The 26,703-nt window shown below is 55.5% G+C and overlaps 9 protein-coding genes across 9 annotated transcripts; 5 read left to right on the forward strand and 4 right to left on the reverse strand.

Annotated features, from left to right (window-relative positions):
• Positions 1-903: 903 nt before the first annotated feature.
• On the forward strand, positions 904-1,802 carry PHYSODRAFT_328946 (hypothetical protein; the record flags this gene model as incomplete). Its single annotated transcript, XM_009525313.1, has 4 exons — positions 904-1,040; positions 1,088-1,113; positions 1,368-1,689; positions 1,718-1,802. The coding sequence occupies 4 exons, from the start codon at positions 904-906 to the stop codon at positions 1,800-1,802; spliced, it is 570 nt and encodes a 189-aa protein (XP_009523608.1).
• A 1,498-nt stretch (positions 1,803-3,300) lies between these two features.
• PHYSODRAFT_408308 (hypothetical protein) lies at positions 3,301-3,567 on the forward strand (the record flags this gene model as incomplete). The annotated part of the gene is made up of 1 exon (XM_009525314.1): positions 3,301-3,567. A coding segment is annotated over one exon (267 nt), but the record flags the coding sequence as incomplete, so codon positions are not given.
• Positions 3,568-3,613: 46 nt separating this feature from the next.
• Positions 3,614-4,639, reverse strand: PHYSODRAFT_490214 (hypothetical protein; the record flags this gene model as incomplete). Its single annotated transcript, XM_009525315.1, is given in 5 exon segments — positions 3,614-3,931; positions 3,950-4,093; positions 4,112-4,183; positions 4,400-4,525; positions 4,544-4,639. Coding segments are annotated over 5 exon segments (756 nt in total), but the record flags the coding sequence as incomplete, so codon positions are not given.
• A 2,495-nt stretch (positions 4,640-7,134) lies between these two features.
• On the forward strand, positions 7,135-10,257 carry PHYSODRAFT_557176 (hypothetical protein; the record flags this gene model as incomplete). Its single annotated transcript, XM_009525316.1, has 1 exon — positions 7,135-10,257. The coding sequence occupies one exon, from the start codon at positions 7,135-7,137 to the stop codon at positions 10,255-10,257; it is 3,123 nt and encodes a 1,040-aa protein (XP_009523611.1).
• A 151-nt stretch (positions 10,258-10,408) lies between these two features.
• Positions 10,409-11,743, reverse strand: PHYSODRAFT_458693 (hypothetical protein; the record flags this gene model as incomplete). Its single annotated transcript, XM_009525317.1, has 2 exons — positions 10,409-11,302; positions 11,396-11,743. Coding segments are annotated over 2 exons (1,242 nt in total), but the record flags the coding sequence as incomplete, so codon positions are not given.
• Positions 11,744-13,483: 1,740 nt separating this feature from the next.
• PHYSODRAFT_490376 (hypothetical protein) lies at positions 13,484-14,820 on the forward strand (the record flags this gene model as incomplete). Its single annotated transcript, XM_009525318.1, has 5 exons — positions 13,484-13,789; positions 13,874-14,098; positions 14,216-14,344; positions 14,419-14,517; positions 14,605-14,820. The coding sequence occupies 5 exons, from the start codon at positions 13,484-13,486 to the stop codon at positions 14,818-14,820; spliced, it is 975 nt and encodes a 324-aa protein (XP_009523613.1).
• Positions 14,821-16,133: 1,313 nt separating this feature from the next.
• PHYSODRAFT_494151 (hypothetical protein) lies at positions 16,134-18,899 on the forward strand (the record flags this gene model as incomplete). The annotated part of the gene is made up of 1 exon (XM_009525319.1): positions 16,134-18,899. The coding sequence occupies one exon, from the start codon at positions 16,134-16,136 to the stop codon at positions 18,897-18,899; it is 2,766 nt and encodes a 921-aa protein (XP_009523614.1).
• Positions 18,900-19,105: 206 nt separating this feature from the next.
• On the reverse strand, positions 19,106-20,830 carry PHYSODRAFT_259573 (DNA photolyase; the record flags this gene model as incomplete). Its single annotated transcript, XM_009525320.1, has 2 exons — positions 19,106-20,112; positions 20,287-20,830. The coding sequence occupies 2 exons, from the start codon at positions 20,828-20,830 to the stop codon at positions 19,106-19,108; spliced, it is 1,551 nt and encodes a 516-aa protein (XP_009523615.1).
• A 4,654-nt stretch (positions 20,831-25,484) lies between these two features.
• PHYSODRAFT_489869 (hypothetical protein) lies at positions 25,485-25,700 on the reverse strand (the record flags this gene model as incomplete). Its single annotated transcript, XM_009525321.1, has 1 exon — positions 25,485-25,700. A coding segment is annotated over one exon (216 nt), but the record flags the coding sequence as incomplete, so codon positions are not given.
• Between the last annotated feature and the right edge of the window lie 1,003 nt (positions 25,701-26,703).

Consider the following 26,703-nt stretch of genomic DNA (forward strand, 5'->3'; position numbering starts at 1 on the left):
AACAGCATGTGCAGCTCGCCCTTGGCGTCACGGTGGCAGTGCTAGGTATAAAGGTCACTGGCACAGGTCTTCCGACTGTCTTTCTGAATGGCAATCGTAGCTGAGGGTCCGCGCGTGCGCTGATTTCCCGGTCATCTTAGCGTAGCTTGTTGGTCCGACTGTACCAGAATGAAGCATGCTAAAATGAGATTGTGTGTAGAAAGGATCACTTAGAATAGAATAGATGCTTAGAAAATCTGTCTATCGAACTGGCGGCGCGGAGCTGGGGCGTGTCGGTCACGGCAGTGTGACTGGAGGTCGACTCGTGTAGGACGAGGTGCTTGCGCTCGGTGACGCAGGACGCGGAATGAGCCGCGAGGTTGCTCTCGGTGCTTGACTGTCTTATCCGACAGCGGTTCCTGTCGGCTGACGGCGTGTCGGGTTTCGTCGTGCCTTCCTTCATTCGGAAAAATAATTATCCACTTGTTCACTTCGTTGCACCGTGGACTAATTTCACAAGGACGAGACGCAAGGCTCGTGAGGTGTATACGCCTGCAGCTTTACATGGATGTTATCGTGCATCTCGCTACGGTACGGCACCACTGGCGACGATAATGAAGACGTACGAGATTTCGCTGGTGAGTCCCTGACAGCCTTCCACACGGCGCTTGAGACAGCTAAACGCAGCGTTGTGTTTGAAGAGAGACCCCGGTGCAATACGTAGGTGTCGACTTGCAGGGTGGAAGCGCATGCTTGGCCTGAGTAAGCTGGGTGAAGGCGAAGGAAAAGGCGTAGGAGGCAGCAGTGTCTTTGGGAATCAAAAGTCGGACGTCGCGGAGAAGACGAGCGAGAGCAAGACTTGATATGACCTGAAAGCGCCCCAATTCGCATATTCCCCCGCCCCGTGCTGCCTATTCGGACAAAATGTGCAGCTTGCAGAAGCTGCTAGTCTTCCGTTGTTTCCACGAAGGCCGCGTTTCCAACGCCACGAAGCGGTTTGTGATGGCAGTAACGGGAGAAGAGCTCGTTCAGCCTCCGGACTACGCGCACATTTGCATTCAGTACGCAGCTACATCACCAATTGGGTGTATTCTGAGTTCGGGGGCAGACAGCAGAGCGACATCAAGAGATTAGGTGATGGGTACGGGTTTTCAGGACATCGCTTCAAGTGATAAGCTCGGTCATGGTCTGCGGCCTCTAGCCGAGCAAATGCTATGGAGGCTGGAGCTACTTGAGAGGGGGGGGGGGGGTAGAACTGCCATTTAATAGCGAGCTAGCGGAGGAGTCCTCAGTGTAGACGTTGGAAAAATACTGTCGGCTATGTCCAAGCTTTCCGACTGAGGCTTTACACCGAGCCCGCCGATCGCTTTCCGCTTCGAATCCTGCAGTGCTCGCTGAAGGCGTCACGGAGCCGCCCGACGGACTCAAGCAGAATATTCGGATGCTCTACTTGAAACGGGGTCAATCCATGCTCGAGGAGTGCTCTCCAAGTGCTGCGTTCCGGTCGGCGATATATGCGTTGTGGTTCTTGCATGCTGTGGTTGTGGAGCGACACAAGTATGACAAGATTGGCCGGAACGTGTGCTACGACTTTAACGAGTCCGACTTCACGATCTCGAGGATGATGCCGAGTCTCGACCTCTACAAGGCGTACGAGGACCGCTTGCAGCTTCTCTGGGGCCCACTTGAGTACCTCATTCATGACGCAATGTACGGCGGTCGATTGAGTGACGACTAGTCACCGTCGAGATGCTGCCAGCAGCACCGCCGTGTTCGGCCTCTGCTCGAACGCTGAGATCGAATACTACACCACGCATATCTAAGAGTGTGTGGAAGGACTTGATCTCGCTGCAGCCCGTGGTCGGCTCAAATGGGATCAGGAGTGTCACGGGAGGATCACATCGGTAACGTCGCTAGTAGATGTCGGAGCCTGTCGACGTGGGCCAGACCTGCAAGACGCTGGCGCTGACACCCACGCCGACACGAATTGCGCTGCCAGAGGAACTTGATCCCAGAAAACTACTCACCGCTCGTACGCGCACTGTCACGGGGAGGGGGCTTTAGAAGGCGCTCGTGGGTGAAACTGGTATGAGCGAGCGATGAGCTGGACGCCTCTCTACAACCAACTTAGTCTTTGGCGGTCACTGGGTTCCCAGACGGAAAGCCGCTTGGGAGCTGGATGGAGCACTTCACTAAGTGTCTCGCGCCGCAACGACCCACGCAGCTCGTGGAGAAGCTTTGACCAAGTCATACCCATCGAGGCCAGTCGACTCAAACTGCTGAATATGTTTGTATGCTACGCAGGCGTCGTAACACCATGGGAGTCAGCCTCCTCTCCGAAGCAGACTTACATTCAACCGAGAACGCCGCGCATTGAGTTCTGCAGAGTATGGCGTTGGCTATCAACACAACCTCCAATAAATAGGTTTGGAACGGCTTTTATTACGAATGTGGCAGTTTTAGCGCCATTATATTATACATCTACGCACTGAAATCATCCGCGTTGGCACCATTGGTTGCAGAATGCGTTAGCCTCGTCTACTTGTCGACCGTGGGCAATGCAAGTTCCTCACCACCTCGCAGCCCCCTCATGGAGCGCCGCGGCCGCTCCGAACCTGCTGCCAAGTTCAGGTTGCACCTGTTGGTAACTTCCCTCGTTTTGTTGTCTGTTAGGCCCTTTCAACCATGGAGCGTTAGCGGGTGAGTAATGGATTCGCTGTTAGAAAAAAGAAACTCCAAGCTCAACAACTGGCCAACCGTGGTTCAGACTTTGGCGCTGGCATAAAGCCAAAAGTGTATCCGATGGACGCCACCTCAAGAGACACGAGCCTGGTAGCAGCACGCTCGGTAGCAACAGCCCCGAGCAAGTGTACTCACCGCCTATCACATTGCCAACGAGTCCGGTAACAGCCCCAACGCTCGGATCCCTCTGCTGCTTTGCAAGGCCAGCAAGGCCCGCTGGCGAACAAAAGCAGCCGTGACGTTAGGTATTTTGCGGAAACCGTTTTCCCGGAAAGTCTGAAACTTGCCGCCTGAACGGAAACTGCACTCTGGCCTTTCGTGAGGTCATTTCAAACATGTTGCATGGGCCTTTCGAGGCACGCCAGCCAAGACACTCGAAACGCGTAACCCGTTTCTCGGCAAGCGGCCCGGACGCATACGGCCAAGCGGAAACGGCTCGCCGACGGACAGCGAGCTGCTGCTGCTGCTGCTGCCCCCGAGTTCATTCTGCAATTTGCTTTATCCCCCACCGCCTCGAACTCCACCACTTGGGCTTCAAGCGGGATACTGGTACCAATGCGTCTGGGGACCGTCATCGCGCTCGCCTCCGCCGCCGTCGGACTCGCGAACGCCGACGTTCTGGTTCCAGTGCAAGATGACGCGGTTTACTCGCTCCCCGATGAACGGGGCGAGCCCTGCTCCGGCACTGGCGTGGCGCCATTGGGCTTGGCATGCCCCCAAAAGGGAGACGTTGCCATTTCCGACTGCCATTCCGCGCTGCAGACTTTCGACGGCACAAACTGCGTGGCCAAGGTGGACGCTCAGTGTGCACTTACTTCGCACTCGACCTGGAGGTGCGTGTTTCCCGACAACCGGGGCATCGCTAAACCGGGGAGACAGTTAGCACCAACAATTACAGAGCCTCCAACAACGACCGAGCCTCCGAGCACGACCGAGCCTCCGAGCACGACTGAGCCACCGAGCACCACTGAGCCTCCGAGCACGACTGAGCCACCGAGCACGACCGAGCCGCCCAGCACCACTGAGCCTCCGAGCACGACTGAGCCACCGAGCACGACCCAGCCGCCCAGCACGACTGAGCCTCCCAGCACCACTGAGCCGCCGAGCACGACTGAGCCACCGAGCACGACCGAGCCGCCCAGCACCACTGAGCCTCCGAGCACGACTGAGCCACCGAGCACGACCGAGCCGCCCAGCACCACTGAGCCTCCTAGTACAACCGAGCCACCGAGCACGACCGAGCCGCCCAGCACCACTGAGCCTCCGAGCACGACTGAGCCTCCGAGCACGACCGAGCCGCCCAGTACCACTGAGCCTCCCAGCACCACTGAGCCGCCGAGCACGACGGAACCGCCCAGCACGACCGAGCCTCCTAGTACAACCGAGCCACCGAGCACGACTGAGCCACCGAGCACGACTGAGCCACCGAGCACGACCGAGCCGCCCAGCACCACTGAGCCTCCTAGTACAACCGAGCCACCGAGCACGACCGAGCCGCCCAGCACCACTGAGCCTCCTAGTACAACCGAGCCACCGAGCACGACCGAGCCTCCGAGCACGACTGAGCCTCCGAGCACGACCGAGCCGCCCAGTACCACTGAGCCTCCCAGCACCACTGAGCCGCCGAGCACGACGGAACCGCCCAGCACGACCGAGCCTCCTAGTACAACCGAGCCACCGAGCACGACCGAGCCACCGAGCACGACTGAGCCTCCGAGCACGACCGAGCCGCCCAGTACCACTGAGCCTCCCAGCACCACTGAGCCGCCGAGCACGACGGAACCGCCCAGCACGACCGAGCCTCCTAGTACAACCGAGCCACCAAGCACGACTGAGCCACCGAGCACGACTGAGCCACCGAGCACGACCGAGCCACCGAGCACGACTGAGCCACCGAGCACGACGCAACCGCCCAGCACGAACGAGCCTCCTAGCACAACCGAACCGCCCAGCACGACCGAGCCACCGACCACGACTGAGCCACCGAGCACGACCGAACCGCCCAGCACGACTGAGCCACCGAGGACGACCGAACCGCCCAGTTCGGGGTCCCCTGAAAGTGGAACGGCTGAACCACCGAGTACGGTGTACCCCCCTGGAACGACCCAGCCTCCGTGCACATCTTCTCCTCCCGGAACTACTGCGCCACCGAGCACGGGTTCTCCTGAAACCGGGACGGTCGAACCCCCGAGCACCGCGTACCCTCCGGGAACGACCCAGCCGCCAAGCACCACTTACCCTCCTGGAACGACTTCGCCTCCGAGCACCGCGTACCCTCCTGCACCACCCAGCTCGTCTTCTCCTGAAACTGGAACGGCTCCACCGCCTGGCACGAGCTCTCCTCGTCGGACTTCGTCGCCTCCCAGCACGGTGCGCCCTACTTCTTCGCCTGGTACGACCAAGGCTCCGTGCACAAAGAAGCCCGCCACCGCGAAGCCTCCTGTCACGAAAGCCCCGTCCTCGGCCTACAAGCCTGTCAAGTCTACGCCGAAGCCCCCCGCCAAGAAGAAGACGCCAGCGGCCTACAGCCCGACCAAGAAGACGCCGGCGCCGTACAAGCCCAAGCAGAAAACTCCAAGCGCCAATACGCCGACTCCTGTCCCCCGCTCGGGTCAAGTCAACAACTCGAAGCCCAAGGCCCAGCAGAAATCCGAGACTAAGGCCGTCAACTCGAAGCTCAAGGCCCAGCGGAAGCCTGAAGCAAAGGCTGTCAAGTCGAAGCAGGCCAAGGTTCAGCAGAAACCCAAACCGAAGCCAAAGACCAAGGCCACGGCCAAGAAGGCGGCACCCAAGCCCAAGCGCAAGAGCTACGTGCGGGCGGGCGGCCACTCGACCAAGAAACCGGTCGGCGGCAACAAGCAGCATATTCGTCCACACCACTGAAAGGGATCTGAAGCACCTTTCGAGGCGCTGTCGACAGTAGACGGCTCCCGGGGGTAGCACCAAGCCCCAACTTTTGAGTTTTTATTCATTCAGTTTTTTCCTCTTACATGTACTCCAGTAAAAAAAGAATATATGTCCATGTTCGCATTTCACGGCAATCTTTCTTTGAGGAAGAGCCGATGTTCACCGCTGATAGAGTAAGATGCCTGCTCCTCGTGGTGCTCCATTACGGGTCAGTAAGTGAGTATTCGGAATATTGAGTAGTTCATTGAGTACTTATTCCAGTGTACCTTCTCATCTAGCCATGGGATCACTCTCTGCGCGCACTCCCATTAGATTATATCTCTAGTTAGGATGCTATTGCCACGGACCCCAGAGAGAAAAGAGGGCACTTCGAAGTTTTGAAGCAAACCTGTGAGTAGCACTGTCGAAGTGACTAATCTCTGAGTAGAGTATCGTAAACTTTGGGGGTCTGTCTTCAACGAAAGTCTGGCAACAGCCGAGCAAGACATGCGATTATACGTCGTAGCTACTATCAATCTAGCCAGGGTCTGTGCAGTGTTTCGCTCACGAGCATCTTCGGAAACGAAATTGTTTCTTACTCAGCATTATCAGCACGACTTGTATGATGACGATGATGTGTTGCGTGTTCACGTACCTAATTACTCCGTCCTAGGCTATATCTTCCTTGGTGCGGCTTTGTATGCGATCGTATAAAGGCCTATCTTGTTCAGCGCGGCATTTAGCATTGAATTTGCCGTGACAGCAATTACTGTACTATACTAATCCACACAAAATACAGTTACGTCTTCCTCCCACAATTCAATGTTTGCATCATCGAACCAGCTGATACGCAACACTACGAGCGATAAACCTGCAAACCGCACGCTCCGAGACGGCGTGTTTGCCATACTCGACATTGCATCGAAGCACCGATCGGATTTCCCAATTCGTACTCCGATGTCCTTCTCCACGGACGCATCCTTCGGTGTAACTTGAGCACGAGTTGCTCCCACGCCACGATTCTGCCCACGACTAATTCGGCGTCGGACCCACTGGTTCTTGGCTCCGGTACCCAACACTGGACGTCGGCGAGGTCTCGATCTACATTGAATGGTGATCACCGAGTTTTATCGCGCCGAGTCGTACGCATCAGTTATGGATTGATAGCCTGTAGCCATTTTAACCATGCCGTCGTCTTTTTACCAGCTTGCCCACGCCAGCGATCGAGAGCTTCGTTTCGACAAGGTGGCGTGGGCAAGGTACAACTTCTAGCGAGTTTGCGCCACCTTTGAGCACATTCGACAAATCATGAGCAGCTCTCAGCAAAATTACTGAAGAAAACCACTAAAGCGGGGGTTAAACCCCGCTTTAGTGGTTTTCTTCAGTAATTCGGGGTTTAACCCCCGCTTCAGTGGCATCCGATCACCGCATACAAAAACCAAGACGATTCCCGATCTTCCCCGCCCCCATTGTGCAAGTCTCAACACACACAGCTTCGCCAAGAAGAGCGCCGCCCGCCCGTCCGCCATGTCGTCGTCCTCCTCGTCCACGGAGCAGCGCGTGGCGTTCCGCTCCACGGCCGTGGTGACGGACTTCGAGGGCAAGGTGGAGTGCGTGACGCACTACTCGTCGCGCGTGGTGGTGGGCTCCAAGGACGGCCGCCTCGTCATGTACGACACGCGCAAGGGCACGACCGCGTCCACGGCCTCGCACACGTTCGCGCACGGCCAGCGCGTGGAGCAGCTGCTGGCCGTGCCCCACATCCGCATGCTCATCGTGGTCTCCAACGGGGAGGTGTCGGCGCACGGGGCCACGGACCTCAAGCCGCTGGACTTCGACTTCTCCAAGGCCAACATGCACCAGGTGCGCCTCGTGTGCGTGAACCAGCGCGGACCCCCGCACTTCCGCCTGGGCGTGGCGCTGCTCAAGCGCAAGGCCATCGCCATCTACCAGTACCACAGCAGCGACAAGAGCTACGCCTTCCTGCGCGAGTTCAGCACGCAGGACGTACCCGAGGCCATGAGCTGGTACCGCAACAAGGTGGTGGTGGGCTTCCGCAAGGACTACTTCCTGCTCAACGACAAGTCCGGGGACGCCACGCAGATCAACTCGCCCGGGATCCAGGACCCCACGGTCTTCCCCGTGGTCAAGCTGCTGCCGAAGGAGGAGATCCTCGTCGCCGTGATGGATCGCGTCGGCGTCTTCGTGGGCTTCACGGGGGACACGCTGCCCAAGAACTCCATCACGTGGTCGCACAGCCCGCAGCAGGTCGAGTTCTCCTCGCCGTACCTGCTGGCGCTGGTGCCGAGAGTGGGTGTGGAGATCCACAGAGCGAGTGACGGAGCGCTGGTGCAGACCATCCCGCTGACGAGGGCGGTGTGCATGTTTGCCAACGGTATGAAGTGGGACATGGAGCCGAGACCCAGTGGAGACAGCGAGGACGTGGTCATTGTCGGCGTGAGGGACTCGAACGGAACGTCCAGCGTCATGAAGATCGAGCCCATGCCCATGGACCAGCAGGTTGGAGAACTCTTGGACCGAGGACAGATTGACGAGGCGCAGAACCTGGTGCGCAAGTCCATTGCGTCGCTGTCGAGCGACAAGCAGCGCAGCAAGATCAAACGCTTCCAGCGCCAGGCGACGGTGGCGCTGCTGCGTCGGCTGGAATTTGACCAAGCTGCAGAGTACATGTACCGCGCTGCGATCGAGCCGTGCGAGTTTATTGCGTTCTTCCCGGAACTCCAGTGCGCCTCCTTCGCGTACGAGCCTTCGGTGTTCAAGGCCGAAGTGCTCCCGCGAGGCAACAGCTCTGCGCCTGATATTACGTCCGTTATCCAGGAACTCCTGTCGTCCCCCCGCGCGCCGTTGAACCCCGACATCGCCAAGAGCAACGCTGCGGATCTTGTCAATGCGGCGCAGAAGGCACTTCTCAAGTTCCTTGGTCAGTACAAGAAGCACATGCGGGATAAGGCGCGTGCGCGCGTGCGTGCCGCGTCATCAGCTCGTGGACGCTCACCGTCGAATGCTAGTCCGAAGGATGCGCGCCGTGTCGAAGCGATTGATACGGCACTCTTCCGCCTCTACGTCCACTTCAAGCGGTACAAGGAGTTGCTCGTGCTTATCCAGGAGCCGAATCCTGACGTGGAAGGCCCTCCAGGATCTCTCGGAGGCTGCGCGTTAGAAGCGGAATCGTGCCGTTCGCTGCTGGTCAAGCACAAGCTCTACTACGAGGCGGCCGAATTGTTGTGTGCCCATCAGAATTACGACGACGCCCTGGAGATATTTGCGTTGCTGCACCATGGTGAGTACAAACAGCGTACTGGCTCGAGCGGCATGCCGAAATCTCCTATCGAGGCGGCCATTGATGCACTTGTATCCGTGCCCGAGTCGGAGAGCGAATTTATTTTCAAGCAATCGATCTGGATTATAAAGGCGACGTCGGCCAAGCAAGCCCTGCGCATTTTCACTGACCGGCGGCCACCGTTACCATCTAATGACGTCGTTGCGCATCTGCGAGAACATTCGAGTGACCCAGCTATCGTTCAAAGATACCTCGAAACCCTTGTCAAGGCCGGGGACACCGGAGCAGCGCTCATGAGCGGTGCCGTGGGTGCCGATGCGAGTGATAACGGTCTGGGCAGCAGTGGAGGTGCCCTTGAAGGCAGCAGTCGAGGGTTTACCGCTTTTACCGACTCGAGTACCACGGAGCTGGGAGTTAATGACAGCTACAGCCACTTCTTAGCTGGTGACAACGATGACGACGATGAACCAACGCGTGTGGTAGACGGTGGTGCAGCGATCGTGGTGGACCCGCATCACACGCGTCTAGCGCTGGAATATCTTGATGAAACCCTCCGGCTAGTGGCGCGTGGAGAAGTGCCGTCTAAATCTCAACCGGGTAAGGAGCCTGGTGCGCTGGGTGATGCGCGGAAGCGGCTACTCAAGTTCCTCAAGGCTGGCTCTTCACGCTACGACGTGGCGCCGCTCGTGGAGAAGATTAAGGGCAAGCCACTGTACAACGAGTTCGTGATTCTTTGCGGCCGCGGGTCACTGCACGAAGAAGCTGTGACTTCACTGGTGTACGAGTTAAATGATCTGCGCGGTGCTGAAAGCTACTCGGTCAAGTATGGAGCGCGTGCGCCGTCGGTGGGTTCGTCAGCAGGAACGACCAAGAAGACAGGAGCCGGCGCCATGGAACGCAACGACGCACTGATGGAGCTGCTGAAAATCTGCTTCTCGCCTCGCGACGAGTCCAAGAAGGCGGCGTTCAATGACTTTGGCTTTCAACTGCTCGCACGTCACGGCAAAAACCTGGACAGCGCTGCAGTGCTCGAGATGGTGCCGCCAACCACGCCCCTGTCGAAGCTGGGTGAGTTCTTCGCACAAGCCTTGCCGCACAGCGCGCACAATGTGCGCGAGATGAGCATCACCAAGTCGCTGTCGAACGTCTACAACCTGCAGGTCCAGTGCGACCGCGTAGAGCGCTTGACCCACAGCGTGCAGATCGACCCGAACACACTCTGCCCTGTGTGCCACAAGCGCATCGGCGACATTGTGTTCGCCGTGTACCCGAACGGCAAGGTCGTGCATTACAACTGTACCAACAGCAATCTCCAGCTGTGCCCCGTGACGGGCGAGCGCTTCTCCTAGACGAAAGCTGCAGTAAAGCTGCCTGTTGTGGCTTGACTAGCAACGAGTTGGTGTGGAAAATGTAGTGGCAAAAAATACAAGTTGCACAGAAGTTCATATTAGACGAGGTACAGTTTGTATACCGACGAGTTCTCCAGCTCGTTTAGCGCGACCGACGCGATGACTTCTTGCTTCTCGGCTGCTGTGGCTGTGCGCGGTTGCGCGGCCCAAGCTCGCGCTCCTTGTCCGAGAAGGCGTCGCACACTTTGAGGTGGTCGTCGATGCTTTCCTTGGTTCGCACTAGGAACATGTGTGGACACGCCGACTCGGCCCGACCCAGCTCGTCCCGAACGTAATCGGCGAAGGTCATTTGCTTCTTGCGGCGGAACGAGTACACCTTGCCGGCCTCCAGACGCCCCGACGCCCGCAGTCGGCCCTCGTCTTGCTTGTCCGGGTCCGCCACGATACACACCTCCTTGCCCTTCAAGTGGCGACACAACTTCTTCTGGATGAGCCGCCGCAGCTTCAGGTACGACCGATTCCCTGCCGACGAATTGCTAGCAGCCGAGCTGTTCGCCGACTCCGTCTTCTGTTTCTTCGCCGCTGCAGCGCTGCTCGAGCTGTCCACCTTCTGTCTCTTGGAAGATCTTGAAGGTCTCTGCGGCGACGCTCCAGTCTCCGACGGCGCAGGGCTCCCCGCAGGTGACGAGGCAGCAGCAAGGCTCTTGGCCACCGACCGTGCGACTCCTCTCGCCGCCAAGGCGAGCACCGCGTTGTTCACAGCAGGCGCAGGCGGAACCACGGCCGACACCTTCATCGTCGTCAGCCTCGGATGACACTGCGCCATCGCCTCTTTCAGCACTCTCCTGTCTTCCTCGCGCTGCTCTTGCTCCATTTTAGCAGCCAACTGCCTCAGCTTGATGAACCCGGCGGGGTTCTCCGCCATCTTGGTCTTCTGCTCCTCGTAGCCCTGCAGCGCCTCCTCCTGCGTCTTAAAGCTGCCGATGGTCACGACCTGGCCCTTCAGCGACACATTGCAGAGCCACGACGTCTGGTTCTCCGTGCCCTCTCCATCTGAGCCGACGGGCGTGACCTCCTGCAGCCCACGAACGCCGCAGCACGAGCGCAACGCGACGGTCGCCCCGCTGCTATTGGAGACCTTGTGCGCGCCCTCCTGAGCTTGATTCTCGCCCTCCGAGGCCGTCAGACGGCCCAAAAGAGTCTGCACTTGCAGCTTGATCTCCGGGGACTCCGCGGCGCGCTCCAGTTGCCCCAGATCCAGCAGAAACGCGCTGGAAGAGCCGTACTGGTACGAATTGAGACGCCATAGCATGAAGCGGCAGTGCTGCGTGTAGCGGTCGTCTGAGGACGCAGAAGCCGAGGATTTGGCCGGTGCGATGGAGGACTTGGGTGTGGAGAGGGCGGACGCGGAGTACGGCGGCGGCAGCAGCTTCAACAGCGGCGAGAAGTCCGCGCGCAGCCGCTCGTTGAGCGCGACGACGTCCATGCTCGATTAGATTTCGCAATAGTTTGTTCAAGTGAAAAACACCATGATTAAACCATACTTGAACGTATATTAAACATTTTAACTGTCCTTCGGGTACGTTAAAACAGCCTTAACTAAGAGAAAGCTTGGGGAAGTTGCAGGAGGAATTTCCATAAGTCAGTAAATACTACTGAGATTTGCAGATTTGGATTTGTTCCAGGAAAACTACTGATCAGTACTTTTCCGACGAATTAGTATTCAGGTATAGTACTATTAATAGTACTGCACTACTATACATTAAGCCGAGCACGTGAGACTGCTGCGTTGCAGTGCGTGCTCTTGGCCTACGTGTTGGTGCTAGCCGTGACGGTGTTCCTCTGGTCGTCGCTGGCCTTCACTACCTCGACAGCGTGTAGCTGTTTGACTAGCACCTGCTCGTACGAGTACGTGTGCCTGACGAACCACGCCAAGTAAGGCCTAGCGGGGGGATATTGCAATATTGACATGTATCGGTGGTAATGTTATTTTTACATTCTGCATCTATTAGAACATGAAAAAACACTACGTAATCGCTCTCGTTGAGAGTTTCGATACTCGTATGTGTTCTGAACTGAGTTCTCATTTTACCGCAAATAGAGCTACTCAAAATGCACTCGGACTCTCCCCTGATTCGTAGACAGAATAACAACCCGCAGTACAACATATTGCCTTAAAAAGCTACAGACAGCTAATGCTGGATCGCACACCAGGCGGTGGACGTTCATACAAACCTGCCGCGCAATTTTAACTAGACGAGCATTTTAGCTAAGCGAGTTACAATACCGCCACGTGCAGTTAGCTCCTATTGTTGGGGTGTGCGTTAGAACCCCGCGTTTTACTGCCTATAGTGTTAGAGTTGTAAGACATCGGTACTTTTTAGTAGTAATTATCGTGCCCTATGACTATTTCGAACCTGTAATACATACTATGTACGAATGAGCTCTGAATGCCTCTGATAGCCACTAACCTGTTTCTAGAACTGCTTCGGTGTTACAGAGTCTACATCGAATGCTGCAATCAAATGGGGGGCTGCAGCGGAGAGCAGTCCTCTGTCAATGCTGCCTCTATTCAATACTTACAACTCTAGAACTTCGTATTATAATTCAAATGACCCAACAGGACATCATATTTTCAACTGCTCTTTGTGTTGGGCGATAACCGATTTGACGAATTGAAAATGTGTGTAACAGTTTGACCTATCCTAAATCCCACTACAAGGGCTATGTTTTTTGCAGTTAGCTGTACCCTCGAGAAAACCATAGAAATATTTGGGACTGCGGGAGAACTATGCCCCAGTACAGCCTCCATTACATAGTAAATAATCTGTGAACTGAAGCACTGCTTCAACTGCGAAGCTGCAATATACGCGCTTATGTTCACGAGTAGATGCAGTGCTCACTCCGAGTGCGATTGGCGTTAAGAGTGAAAAATAAAAAATATACGCACTTATACACGTACTATTGCTATATTGTAACATCCGTAGTGATTTAGACAACACAGCACGACTGATAATGACTTGTTTAGAAATACTGATAACATCTCAGAACTACTGATGTTCGAAAATAGTAATCCAGAAGCAGTTGTGCAGAATACTATTTTCCAATCCCAACACAAAATCTCAGTAGTATTTACTGACTTGTGGAAATTCCTCGAAGTTGCAGTGGAAGAATCACCGAGTTGATGGCGACGATGGACGAGTTCGAGCGCGCCCAGGCCCAGGCGATGGAGCTGCTGATCCAGCAGTGCGTGGGCGCGCAGCATGACGGCTCCTCCGCCTCAAGGCCTGTGAGCGCCCGAGAGAACGCGGCGGCCAACGCGACGTTCCTGGACTTGCTGGCGCAGACCTGCGCAGAAGCCAACGCGACGGTGCAGCAGCTGGACGAGGAGGAAGTGGCCGCCGGCCTGGCCAGCGCCGTGGCCGCCACGCAGCAGAGTCTGCGCAGCGTGGGGAACAATGTCGGCGCGATCCTGCAGGACCCGGAGCAGATGCGCGAGTTGTGCTACCACGTGCAGCAGGCGGACGCCAAGGTGTTGGAGGCGCTGCAGACGTCCTCGGCGCTGCTGGAGGGCGACAGCAGTAGCGGCCAAAGTGGCGGTGCGCTGACCACGAAGAATGGCGGCGCGTCGACGGCGCTCGTGGTTCCGCCCGACGAGGAGCACGTGCGCAACATGATGCTGTTCGCGGAGAACATGTGCACGACCATGGACCACGCGCTGAGCACGATCACGCAGGACGAGCTGAAGCTGGCGGCGCAGCTGTCGCTGAACATTGCGCAGAGGCTGCTGGACGCGGGGCAGGCGCTGTTCACGTCGCTCGGAGACGAAGAGCGGAGGAAGGTGCACTATGGAGACAGAGGGGAGCACATTACGATCGAGGAGCTGGAAGAGGAGGATGCGGTGACTGTGGCCAAGAAAGATGAAGGGACGAACAGTGGTCGGCAGGATAGCGTTAAGATGAAGCGAGCGGCGGTGCTGCGCACATACGTGGCGGACTTGTATAACCGGACGCGCGAAGAAGCTGTGGAGCACCCGTTCCTCGCTGGAGCACTCACTGCAGCGGGGTTGCCGTTTATTGGACTGGCGGTGCGTCTTTTTAGTTTGCTTTCGCTGTGGTGGAGTTTAGAGATTCATGGGTGCTTTTGCTGTTCTTGTGTTAGATCCCCGTGGCGAGCATGGTCGCGCTGGCGCTGATGATAGAGAAGTACTACCCAGAACACGCGAAGCTGACACTGGAGCTTTGCTCCAACTTCATCCAGGTAACAAGCCTTTATACAGTAGTTGCACTGCGGTCCCAATGCTTTGTAAACTCATTGCTAACTCTTCTTCGTGAACGCGTGCACTAGATGTCCAAGCTGTGGTTTCTGCTGCTGAAGATCAGTGCGCGCCAGGTCAGCGTTGTGGCGAAGGAATGCTTTAAGTCGTGGTACGAGTACGCCTCCACGAACGGCTTCATGGCTACAGGTATGGAGTTGGCGTCGACAGGATGCAGTCTCGGCTTCCTCGGCGTCTCCTACCTCTACCAGATGGGCGTTGGGCTCACCAAGCAAGCTCTTCAGTGAGCGCGATCAATAAGTAAGTATGAGCTTTGAGACGTGAGCAGAGAAGCGTTCAAGCCAGGAATTTAGTTAGTCGAGCATTTTGAGCAACAAGTTTTGCCGTTATTTTTATCAGGTAGACTGTGTGCTTGACGTGTTTTAGCAATCATGGGCGCTAAGCAGAGCGCCTTGAAGAAGGAAATCGCTGCTCTACAGCAGGAAGCTCGGAAGAGATCAGCGAAGCACCAGGAAGAGTTGACAGCCGCAGCGAAGGAAAAACGACAACTACAAGTGAAAATCGATGAACTGCAAGCAAGTGTAAGTTGCGGTCTTCGATCAGGACATGTAGCTTCGCCTCTGCTTACTAAAGTTATGAATACAGGTGACAACAGCTCAGGAGGAGGCGGAGAGGATGAAAAGCGAGGCGCGAGAGCGGGAAGAACGCATGAAAGCTCTGAAGTGGGAGCTGGTCCGCCAGCTCAAAATGTCCGGGTCTCCCACTTCCACCAGTCCTCGAGCCTCGTTATCCCCGTCTTCTTCGGCTCGCATCCCTCTGAATTGGAAATTAAACGATGATGTGTCGCTGCGTCAGTCGATCGTGTCGCCAAAAAGAAAGCCAACTACCGATGACTCAGTAGATAGCCGCAGCGACAATTCTCCCGCCCAACCTGTTGTGTCACCGAAGAAAGAGCCAAGCGATAGTGATACGGTGGATACCCGCAGCGAGACAACTTCCACTCCTAGCTCCAATCGATCCCTCCTGCTAGCGCCTCGTCGATCTTTACTCAATGCAGCAGCAGCAGCTCCCATTGTGAGCCCAAACCAAGGTGCTGACGCCAAAGAGACCACCCAACCGCCAGAATCAACGTCACAGACTAGAGAAAGCAAAACCAGCAGTGATGCTGACCCTCCTCCATCAAAATCAATGCACGGTCCTGTGATCGAGTCAAAGGAGCCCCCACGCGAGTCAAAAAGCGCGAGCAGCAGCGACGACCCGCCGTCCAAATCACCACCAAAAGACGAGGACGAAGCCAAAGAAGACGCTGCTCCTGCCCCCTCCAAGCCCCGCTACGCCGAGAGCAAAGACAGCGATTCTGACGACGGCCCCGAGACGAACGATGTGCTCCAGTTCTCCGAAGACGAGGGCAGCACCAACAGCAGCTAAAGCTAATCAATGTAGCCATCTCCCACTTCAACTTGATGTCCATTCACGTAACTTAGGTGCGCCACACCACCAAGAAATCCCGCACTCATCATAGATCATCGGCGGCCGTTGCGCTCCAGTCGCGCCCTTCACTTGCTTCCTCTCGCTCGCCTCCCTCTCTCTTCGCGCAGCCATGGAAGGCCGCGAGCGCCTGCAGATCGACACGGAGGTGCCGTCCAACGTGTACGCGCTGGACCTGCACAAGCTCAGCGAGCTGGCGCACATCCCCGAGGCGGAGCTGGTGCGCGGCATGCAGTCCGAGGACGCCGTGGACATGCAGGGCGTCGTGGTGAACCGCGGCCAGGAGGTCCCTTTCGAGGCCGTGGGCAAGACGCCCGGGGAGGAGGACGACGCCAGCGCCGGCAGCCCCGACGCGAGCCCGTCGCCCGTCGGCGCGGCCGCACATGACGCCGGCGTCAAGCAGGTGCTGCTCACGGCGGCGTCCAGCACCATGTGCCTCGACGGCTCGGACACGCCCAAGTGCCTCATCATGCTGGGCGAGTACACGCTGATCGAGCACATCCTGGCGCAGCTGTTCGTGGCCGGCATGGAGCGCGTGGTCATCATCATCTCGTACTTCGGCCACGAGATCATGGAGCACGTCAAGGAGAGCTTCCTCTACTCCAAGCTGCAGATCGAGTTCCTGAACCTGGGCGAGGAGACGCCCTACGGCCACGCGCGGACGCTGCTCTCCGCTCGAGAGATGTTCACGAAACCTTTTCTGATCCACACGGCGGACCATATCTTCGACAGGGCCATCATCAGCCGCATGGCGCACTTCGAGCTGGAAGGATGCGTCGCCTGTGTGCTGGTGGACGCGGACATGGAGAAGCTCAAGGGCCTCCCGTCCACTGCGGGCAAGGTGCTGCTGGATTCGACGAACGGCACGATCCGCAAAATCGGACGCGGCTTGAAGCAGTTTGATGCCATTGATGCGGGCTTGTTCCTTACGACTGGGAGGTTGTTCGCCGCGCTGGAGATGCTGGCCTATGAGAAGCCCAAGTTCTCGCTCGCGGAGGCGCTGAACGTGTTGCGCCCGAGCTACGGACTGAAGTACTTGGAGACGGACGGCGACGCGTGGCTGAGTGTGGAGACGCAGGCGCAGCTGGATGCGATTGTGGCGAATGACAGTGTGGCTTCGTTGTCACCGTGGCCGGTGTTTGTCGCGAAGGAGCCAACGGAGCAGGTGCCAGCACGGCCGGTGACTCCTGGCGGCAAGAACGTGTTTTTGGCTGTTTCGGCTGCTGACGATGACTCGATGCTGCGCGCGGTTGACGCGCATGTGCGCCAGTCGGCAGACGTGTTCGAGGGCTTTGTTGTGGGTGTGAACCAGCTACAGGAAATTGACGAAGGCACCACCTCGGCCCCTGCTGGAGCTTCAGTACAGGCACGCGAAACCACACCGCTGCTTGGGTCTACGGGAAGATCCCCCTCGCGTCGCGACCGCGAGGCGTCAGGCGCACCCCTGGCTATTCGGCGCAAGCGGAGTTCGTTTTTGGAGCAGACTGAGGATTCTTTTGTGCTGTCCATACCCTTTGAGCAACCGCCTAACGTCAGCGTTGATATCAGCACCTCGCGCGATGAACACGGGGTGCCTTCAATTATGGAGAGGAACGCATACCTGATCGAGCTTCCTCACGTTACGACAACTGGGGGTGGTCCTGGTGCAGTCCAGGAGACGTCGCAGCAGTTTGTATTGGCTGTTCCTGACAGTGAAACGCTGTACAAGCGCCCCGGTCTACTGCGCCGTTTGTCGTCGCTACCCACAGATGTGAAGGACATCGCTGTGGAAACGGTAGAACTTCGCAATGGTACGATGGAAGTGCAGCTACTTGTCAAGCGCCAAGTGCCTTTCATTGGTTACGTGCTCTTGCTGGCCGCGCTATTCACGATCTCGTCTATGGGCGCGGCGTTGGACCTACAGCGTAATGTGGACCCGTTCATGAAGCTCTTCTGGCGCACGACGGCGTCCCTTATCGTGTTCATCCCGATGGCTGGTGCTGCGATGTACGACCAGGGCCTACCGCAGTTCTCGACGCGGAATATGATCGTGTTCCTGACGTGCTCGCTGTCCTACGCGGTCTTCCTCATGACGTTCCTGTGGTCACTGTCGCACACGTCCATCGACCATGCCTACATATTTAACAACTGCCACTCGCTGCTCATGGTGGTGGGTCGTCTACTTCTCGGACGATACGTTTCGCAGTTCGAAGGTTTGGGTACTGCCATCGGTGTTATCGGCGGTGCTCTAACGACATTGGATCACCAGCAGTCATCATCGTCGGGTGAAGTGGTGCAGGTATCGCTGGCTGGAGATCTCGTGGCGCTTGTCGGCGCGGTGGGAGGTGCGCTGTATCTCATCACTGCCAAGAAGTTGCGGACTGAAATGGATATCAGCATTCTGTTCGTGGCCATGTTCACGCTGCTGGCGCTGCTGATCTTCCCTATGTTCTCGCTGTTGGAGATCCCCTTCGAGGCGTCTCGGGACCCTGAGATTGGGCTATTCGGCTGGCTGGATCCATCGCACGCTGCATCGGAGGCGTACATCGTCCTCGTGTGTACGCTTGTGGGCACGCTGGGCTACATCGCCGTCATGAAATACTTTGCCCCGATCGTCGTGTCCGTCGTAATGCTCGTGGAGCCCGTGCTGGCCGCGTTTATGGGTGTCGCGGTGGGCGTCGACGTCTTTCCTGGCCTGCTCACGATTGTCGGCTCGCTGCTGATTATCGGCGGCACTGCACTTGTGATTGTGTCCAATTCCTCCAAGACACAGACGATTGACGCTACCCAAGCGATGTCGTCCACCTCCACGGCTCTGCCCAAGGGCCTCAGCTCGGCCACCGCTGCCGGCCTCAGACTGCCGCAAACCACCCCTTCGACGAACCTAAGATACGTCTAACCAAGTACCATCGCGACCTAGAAGCCTACAGCAGCAGCAAGAGAAGTAAGCACTAGTCAAAGTGTCCACAAGGACACCACACTCGAAATACAACGTTGAAGTTGCCACTCGCAGCTTATATGAATTCATTTGAAAAGGGTTAGTTGCGAGCCGTTCGGGGGTAAAGTCTGCATATCGGAGGCTTGATGCAGCTATGCCGATGTCGATTACTCTGACGCCTCCGAGGAGTCCGAGCGCGGGCGCTTTTTACTGGAACGGGTAGGTGACTTGGGGGCCGGTGGAACGCCGTACTGGCCATTGGCATACGACCTCTTCATGCCCTCCAGACACCGACCCATGGCTTCTTTGTGGGCGACAATTGGCGACGGATAGTCTTTGCCGATGCGGCATCCTGCGGCGTGCTGTAAAGTCAACGGCGCCTTCCACGGCTCGTAGATGTACTTGGCTGGAAACTTCTTGAGCGCCGGGATGTACTTCTTGATGAACTTGCCTTCAGGGTCCCACTTCTTGCCGAAGGCGATGGGGGAGTACACGCGGAAGTAGGCAGTGAAGAAGTAGCTGCTGCTCAGCCAGAGCCAATTGCCAGCGTTCAGGCTCCAGTCGTGATCGATCAGGCGCTCTTGGAACACCTCGAGGCCACGCACCCACGAAATGTACAGGTCGCCCCGTGTAAGGAAGCACGCCACCGAGTGCCGCGCTAAATGGTGCATCCACCCCTCCTCCTTCAGCTGAATCATGATGGCGTCGATCCACGGGAAACCAGTGCGTCCTTCTTTCCATGCCTCGAACTGCGAGCGAGCGAGCTTGTCATCGTCCGTCATGTCTTCCTCCTTCTCCGGGATCGTGTGCCATCTCCAGTCGACCTGCAAACACGTCGGACTCTCCTCCATCTTGTCGAAATACGGGTTGGCGTGGCCATGACAGTGATAGAACTCACGCCAAAGGAGCTGTCCTTCTAGACTCACAGGGGGCTTCGACGGATTCTTATGGCGCTGCAGGATGTCCCGCAGTTGGTGGTAGAACGTTCGGGGGCTGAGGCACCCGTAAAACAAGTGCGGGCTCAGAATCGTAGTTGCCGGAGACGGAGGCGTCTGCGCCGGGGACGTGTTGGGCTTCTCGAACTTGGCCACCCGCTCTTCATCCGCAAAATATTCTTTCAGAGCGCTCAGCGCCTTCTTCTCCCCGCCGTAGATGAACGAGTGTTTCTCCGGGACTTCATACCCAAAGTACGTCAGCTCTGGAAGCGTAAAGTCCTTCTCAGGTCCAGCGATCTCCGCAAGCTGTCGAGCCTTCTCCTTTGGATCCTCCTCCTCTTCCTTCAACTTGTCAAGCTTCAGCCGGTCCTTCCAGTAGCCCACCACTTGCTGGTACAACTGACTGTGCGTACTCACGGGGGCAGGCAGCGTCTCCGGCGCTGGAAGTGGCTCGGCGGGCTTCGCCTGCTTGGCCACCGCGCGAAGGAACATCTGGTACGTCTTGGGCGCCCTGCCTCCGTTGCCTGCGATCACTGCGTCCATGTTGTAGAGCTCGTAGCCGCGCGTTACGTGGGTCTGCACCCCGAGGCTCTTGGCCAGCGCCAGTGCCCGGTTATCGCGCTCCACCGCGTAGGGCTCGCTCACCGCGTCGAAGTACAAGTGGGTGATGCCCCACGCCGGCAGCAGCCGCCTCAGCACCTGAAGTCCGTCGCCTTTGGCCACCACCAGCCTTGAGCCGCGTTCTTCCAACGCGTCGGCCAGGTCCTCAACGCTTTCAAGCACGAACTGGAAGCGGCGCGCGCCGCAGCGCATGATCTGGGGTCGGTGCACGATGTACAGCGGGATGAGCTCCACCTTGCCGCCATCGCCCTGCTGCTTGGCGAGGTGCAGCGCCGCGCTCAGCGCCAGGTTGTCGTGCAGCCGCAGGTCGCGCCGGAGCCACACCAACACCTTCATCATCGATCGTCCTCAAGTGGTTTCGTCGGAAACAAAAGTCGGCTAACTGTCCGACTTTAGTTTTTGAGACTCCGTTTTATGGAGTTTTTACGTCTCTTATATACACTCCGCTTTATTATACTTTTTACATTAATTCTGCGAGTGGGTTAGGGTCACAATTTAGAATCGCTCACACGGGGACCAAAAAATGAAACAAATACCGACACCACTAACTTTAGATGCCATAAAACCAGAGGGTCGAAGCCGTTAGTATGGAGGACATCAGAAATAGACTTAAACGTGACATTTTACCCTTATTTGGACCCGCTTAGGACCCTTTATTAAGCCTATTTGCCTTTCAAACCTTATGCTGTCGTAAGAAGGGTCGCTCTGCGGCCGTTGGTAAGAAGTCTGTGGCCCTTCGGGATCGCTTGACCAGCGCACAACAGAGAGTCCAAGCATCAACGAGCAGAGCCTCAAGGAAGCGCCAACGCTACGCCAAGTAGCAAGCAGCTTTGCATGCTGAGGACCGGGTACTGTCGAGCAGCAACTTCTCTAAATTACATTGAAGGCTATGCGCGGATGACGAGCTGGGGTGTACGAGCCGGAGTCCGTGTCGGTGCTTCTTGGTAGCAACAACGGCTCTCTTTTGGCCCGTTCGAGCTCGCCTGCTACTTCGCTTTAAAGAAATCAGACAGCTCCAAGTCCTTCCTGCACGCTAAAGGCGCCGATTATTTGCTCCTTTCTAGTCTGCGTTAATTCATTCATTCATTGCGTTGCTCATGAAAAGATGTTCGACTAAGCAAATTCATTAGCCCACTCAATTACAGTTCTGTTGGGTCAATCTCGGGCGTCACAGCTCTGCTTTGATACCCTACATGCATGTGTGATGGTACGATATCGGGCTCAACTACATTACTTTGAGCTAGTTATCGTTCATTATATATGTTTCCTTATTGCGCTATTGCGCTCAACGTGCATGAGGTTATCTACCTACGCGTGCAGACTAACAGCTTTGAACAGCCGTGCATGCCATAGTCGCGGCAGCAACATTGGCCATTGCGGCTGGGTGTAGATGACATCTGGAGGAAGAATTTCAACATGGATCGCGAAAGGTTACTGGAATAATTCGCTCGTACTTTCACTCTGAAAATGAACACACCACGAAATTGAAACATCGAAAGTTAACCCCTTATTCACTTTTCGTTGTGCCAGTGTGCACATTCTGCTATTACACTTACCTAAGTAAGTAAAATACAAGTGTTCTGGCATTCGAACCACAGGTCAGGTGTATCAGTCTACCGTTAATAACAACGTATGAATGGTACTTATGTTGTTTGCAAAATAGCCAGCAAATCGGGGAAATAAAGCGCTAGAATTTGCAAGCGGCTTTGTACTCAAATTCCTCAAGTGGGGACGTCGTCCAAAACTCTGTGGTCAGCATAGTTTTGGGGGTCGACCCCTAAAGCAACATGAGCGCAGCGACCGTGCTGCTCCGCTAGTAAAAAAAGAGCTGTTTTTTTATAAACAAGGGGCTTTGCTTGAGGCTGGGAAGGCAGTTAAATTATGTGAGGTGCCACTGGCACTTATCTCACGAAACTCGGCCTATTTGGCGACCTGCGGTCGCCACCATTTAAGAAGGTTACAATGTTTCGAACTAACGTCCTGCGATGGCCTACATAGCAAGCAAATAGATTTAAGGACGCCGCCCGCGCCCTTAAATCGCTCGGGCAGTGCATTGTTTCCACTGCACCTCTTTTCGTTCGAGTAGGAGGGTTGCCAGAATGCAAACTGTGGGCTACAGTGACGTAGCGAGAAGCGATTGCTCGGTCATACCGGTACCATCTAGTTTCCGTGTCCTGGAACACACGACGACAACGTCAATGAACGAGGCGAGTGTCCTGACCCGTATCATGCGCTGGAAACAGAGGATGCTCTTGTCATAGCGAAGACGCGTGCCACATCTAATAACCCACCAGTGCTACTAAAGATGAGGCCGTTTGGCCCCTCAGAGGGACAATACCTGGATGCAATGAAGAAGATGAAAGCGAGTGAACTGAAAACAGTGCGATGAATTAAGAAGCTGTACATCTTATAATAATGACAGATTTATTAGATTTATAATACAACGAGTCTGAGGCTAGAGGTAAGTCGATCTTACAGGCAGACCCTAGTCCGGCTTTTAGTCTTTCTTGGCCAAGTCATGACGCCATTCACGCTCAACATGTTTGGCAGTTCATCTTCCTCAGGTACCTGTTGGCGAAATCGCCTTTCAGACCGAGTCGTCCGCGAATCTCTCTTCTTCATCGTCGACGGAGTTGTCCTTTTTGCCCCGTCAGAAACCTGTTGCCTAGCCCTTCTAGCCCCAGACCTTATTCTGTAGGATACAGAATAAGCATTAGACTTGATTAAAGTATACTTCAAAACCTGTCAAAGATTTGCTGTTGGAAGCCCTTTCGCATCTTGCGGTCAAGCGCTGGGTACATTGTGCACAGAACAGCTACGAAAGTGAACAAAACATGCTCAATGTATCCACCATATGCCGAAATGGCGAGCTTCTATTGGTCGTGGCGACCGTAGAGCACGCTCAAAACCTGCTACATGGTAATACCTTGCAAGGCTGCTAAGGCAGCATACTTCGGCTCCAGCCACCCATCTTCGACACGTCGCGATAAACGCGGAGGAAGAAATCGCCCTGTTCCTAACTGACGTAGTGAGGAGGAACTGGGCGAATTCTTCCTTGTGCTTGACATTAGCGCATCATTAGATTTCTTTAGCCCACCTAACAAGCTTGTTACGATTGTCTCTCTAACAACACCAGGGAGCTTGCATGCTCAATAGCCCGTAATGACACGCACTACACACGGTTCCTCTTGTACGGAACAGGATAATATATGATATTCATGCCAACGTCTACTTCTTCCTTTACATGCGCACGCTCTTCAATGTTCACGCCAGCCGTGGGTCATCTTCGCCATTTTGGCAGCCTCCACTTTGCTCTGTAGCCTCCGGCGCTGCCGCTCCATTCCTGCCGCTTTCATCGGTAGCCTCCGTCGTAGCCTCTGTCCCTTCTTCTGTAATCTCCGGTGTAACCTCATCACGCGGAGAGCTTCTTCTGTAGCATCCGCCGTAGCATCTACCGCTTCTTCTGTAGTCTCCGGTGTAGCCACACCATGAGGAGCGCTTCTTCTGTAGCCTCTTGAGTAGCCACTGCATCAGCTACAATGTAGCGGTAGACCCGGCTGTAGCCGGCTTCGTAGGAACCGATGAGGTTGTGCGCTGACTCCGCAATCGATCTGCCAATCGGGCCACACGCGAGAGCTCATAGCGTCGTCTGGGTCGGATCACCAGGTCTGGTAATCAACATCGCAACGTAGAATCAATATACCATTAGTACAATGTTACAGAGCAAAGTACACGCTCTCGCTTACCTGTAGATCACAATGGCACTCATCATGATCGTCTTCGGCCATGGTCCTTGGCCACTTGGGCGCGCTCGACGGGCCCCAACAAAGCTTGCACTGCGACGTCTTGAACAGCGCAGTTTCGGAATGAAGGAAAGTACGAGTGGCTGACACGCGGCGGTTTTAGGCTTCCACCCGAATTTTCAACCTGTTGGTGGTTTATACTCGTCCGTCTATTACCGCGGAATAAACCCCGTTTATCTTCCCATCGCTAATCTAACAGGAAGATGTGCACAATACCGGCTATACAAACATCCATATGCGAAGTTCGAAAGAGAGGACAAGTTTGCTGGATATTATGTCCTGTGACAATGCTTATTCTGTAGGATACAGAATATGGGGTTAGAGGGGCTAGTCACGTTCTTGCTCTCCAGCTTCACTACCTATAGTCAAGCTGATCTGTGTGACTTGTGGTACGAGCAACTTTTTTTGGACGAATTAATGTCTGTGAGGCTGTCCATACAGCTCTTCTAGCTGCCTTCCCAGGAAAATAACCATAATGCTACTTCAGAACGTATAACCACTGTAAGTTACTTCTAAGCATCAATCTACATGCAGATCCAGCACAAGATTCATCGTAACTTCTACCCGGCCCCCACAGAAGTATGCCTCGCATAATTTGTTCAATCTTCGCTGCAATGCGTAGCAGCGATCGTCGTCTACTTTTTTCTTGTTGCAGCCCGTGAACACAATGCAGAGCGGCACGATCATCACCAATCTGTATGTGAATCTGCCGAATTCATTCCCACAATTAGGGGGAGTCGAACGTGCTGCGAAACCACAGGAGCGTCTTGTAGCGAAGCATCGCACATTCACTGGAGGGACTGATCCCCAACTTACAGCATCAAACGTCGAGATGTTGGTGAGGTCGATCGTGCTGATATTGGCCACTCTCGCCAGCTCGTCAACCACCGTTGAGATCTTGATCCATCCAGCATATTCGCATCCGCGTGATCAACTCCCACTGACCATCCTCGCAGATCGTTGGTCGAGACAGCAATGTGCCGTGCGAAGCGTGATATCTCACCGCAGTTCTGTCCGCAACACGCCATGGTAGGCAATATAGTGAGTCTGTACCAGATTTCACAGCCTCCACAACTGGCAATGGCTCCACAATGTACAAACCCATAGAATAGACATCCGACACAGCGGTTGGGTGTTGGTTGTCGTCAAGCAAACACTTCAGGCCCCTCAATGCAACGCACCTGAGATCACGGGCTTGTTTTCAACACTCGCGATGGAACTGAGACCAGTTTCCTGTCACTTCCGACGACGATGTTGTTCCCCTTCAGGTCGCCATGGACAACATCGCGAGCGTGGAGGTACGACCCCAGTTCGTCAGGGTGTTTTCGCAAGTAGTTGACGAGCGTTCCGTTTGTAGCATATTCGCAGACGAAGAAGGGTATGCCAGCATAGCACGAGCCGAACGACACGAGGGTGACTAAAGCCAAACCAAGTTTTGATCTCGCGGCGAAACTTCGCTAGAGCCTGAGCTATTTGAACAGCATTTACCTCGACTTGAGCTGCTGACGAGTCTCCCCGACACCGACCGACTTGATTCGACAGTATTTGAAGCACCCGTTTTGGCATCCGAACCAGCAAAAGTCTCTCGTTTTATGAGTCCATCCACTTCGCTCAGTACACACTTCCAAACCCACCTTCACCCAGACAACAACTCGTACCACGTGATGAACCATACCGGCGTGACCGACGCCAAATCTTTCGTGCCAAGCTTTCTTGCAATCTCCTCATACGTGTGCACGATCACCTCGAGTTAGCTATTTGAGTATTTCCCTCTCAGACTTTCCATTTCGATTTTCAAAGTCCTCAGATATGATACGCCGACCGTTCTTAGCATGCTTGTTTCATTTTCCGTGCGCGAATTCATCGAATGAAGCCGCAGGACCGAGGTCCGGCTGGAAATACTGAGAACTCTCTTGAGCTGCCAGGCATCTCAGCTCGTAGACGATAGACGCCAACCTGGTCCGTTTGAGAGGATCTAGACATCACATACACCAGATCATTCGATTTTCGTCGCCGGAGTAAGTTCCCTCTTTTGGCACCCAGTATCCATTACTTCGATCCTTCAGCCTCTACCAGACCATGAATTTTTCTGCTCGGTAGCGGCTTCCAAAGTACACATTCCCAATTAATACTGTAGGCACAACTCCAACAAGGTGACCCCCCTTCGCAACCTCAGGGGCCTGCCAGAACATCGACCCAACAACGTCCGTCGAATCTTTTTTTTTCCTTTTTGACTCAACAGACCGAAATTCGGCAACTTTGTCATCAGCAAAATGCTACTGCAACGAAGATCGCCGCGAACATGTAGATACTCGACACCTAACGACGCCTCGTACAAGCATTTCCACATTGTCTTCTCTTCAACACGTGAATTGACATACTCTAGAAGCGCCCCCTTGCTGGAGA

The sequence above is a fragment of the Phytophthora sojae genome (assembly GCF_000149755.1).
Source record: "Phytophthora sojae unplaced genomic scaffold PHYSOscaffold_3, whole genome shotgun sequence".
NCBI classification, from domain to species: Eukaryota; Oomycota; class Peronosporomycetes; order Peronosporales; family Peronosporaceae; genus Phytophthora; species Phytophthora sojae.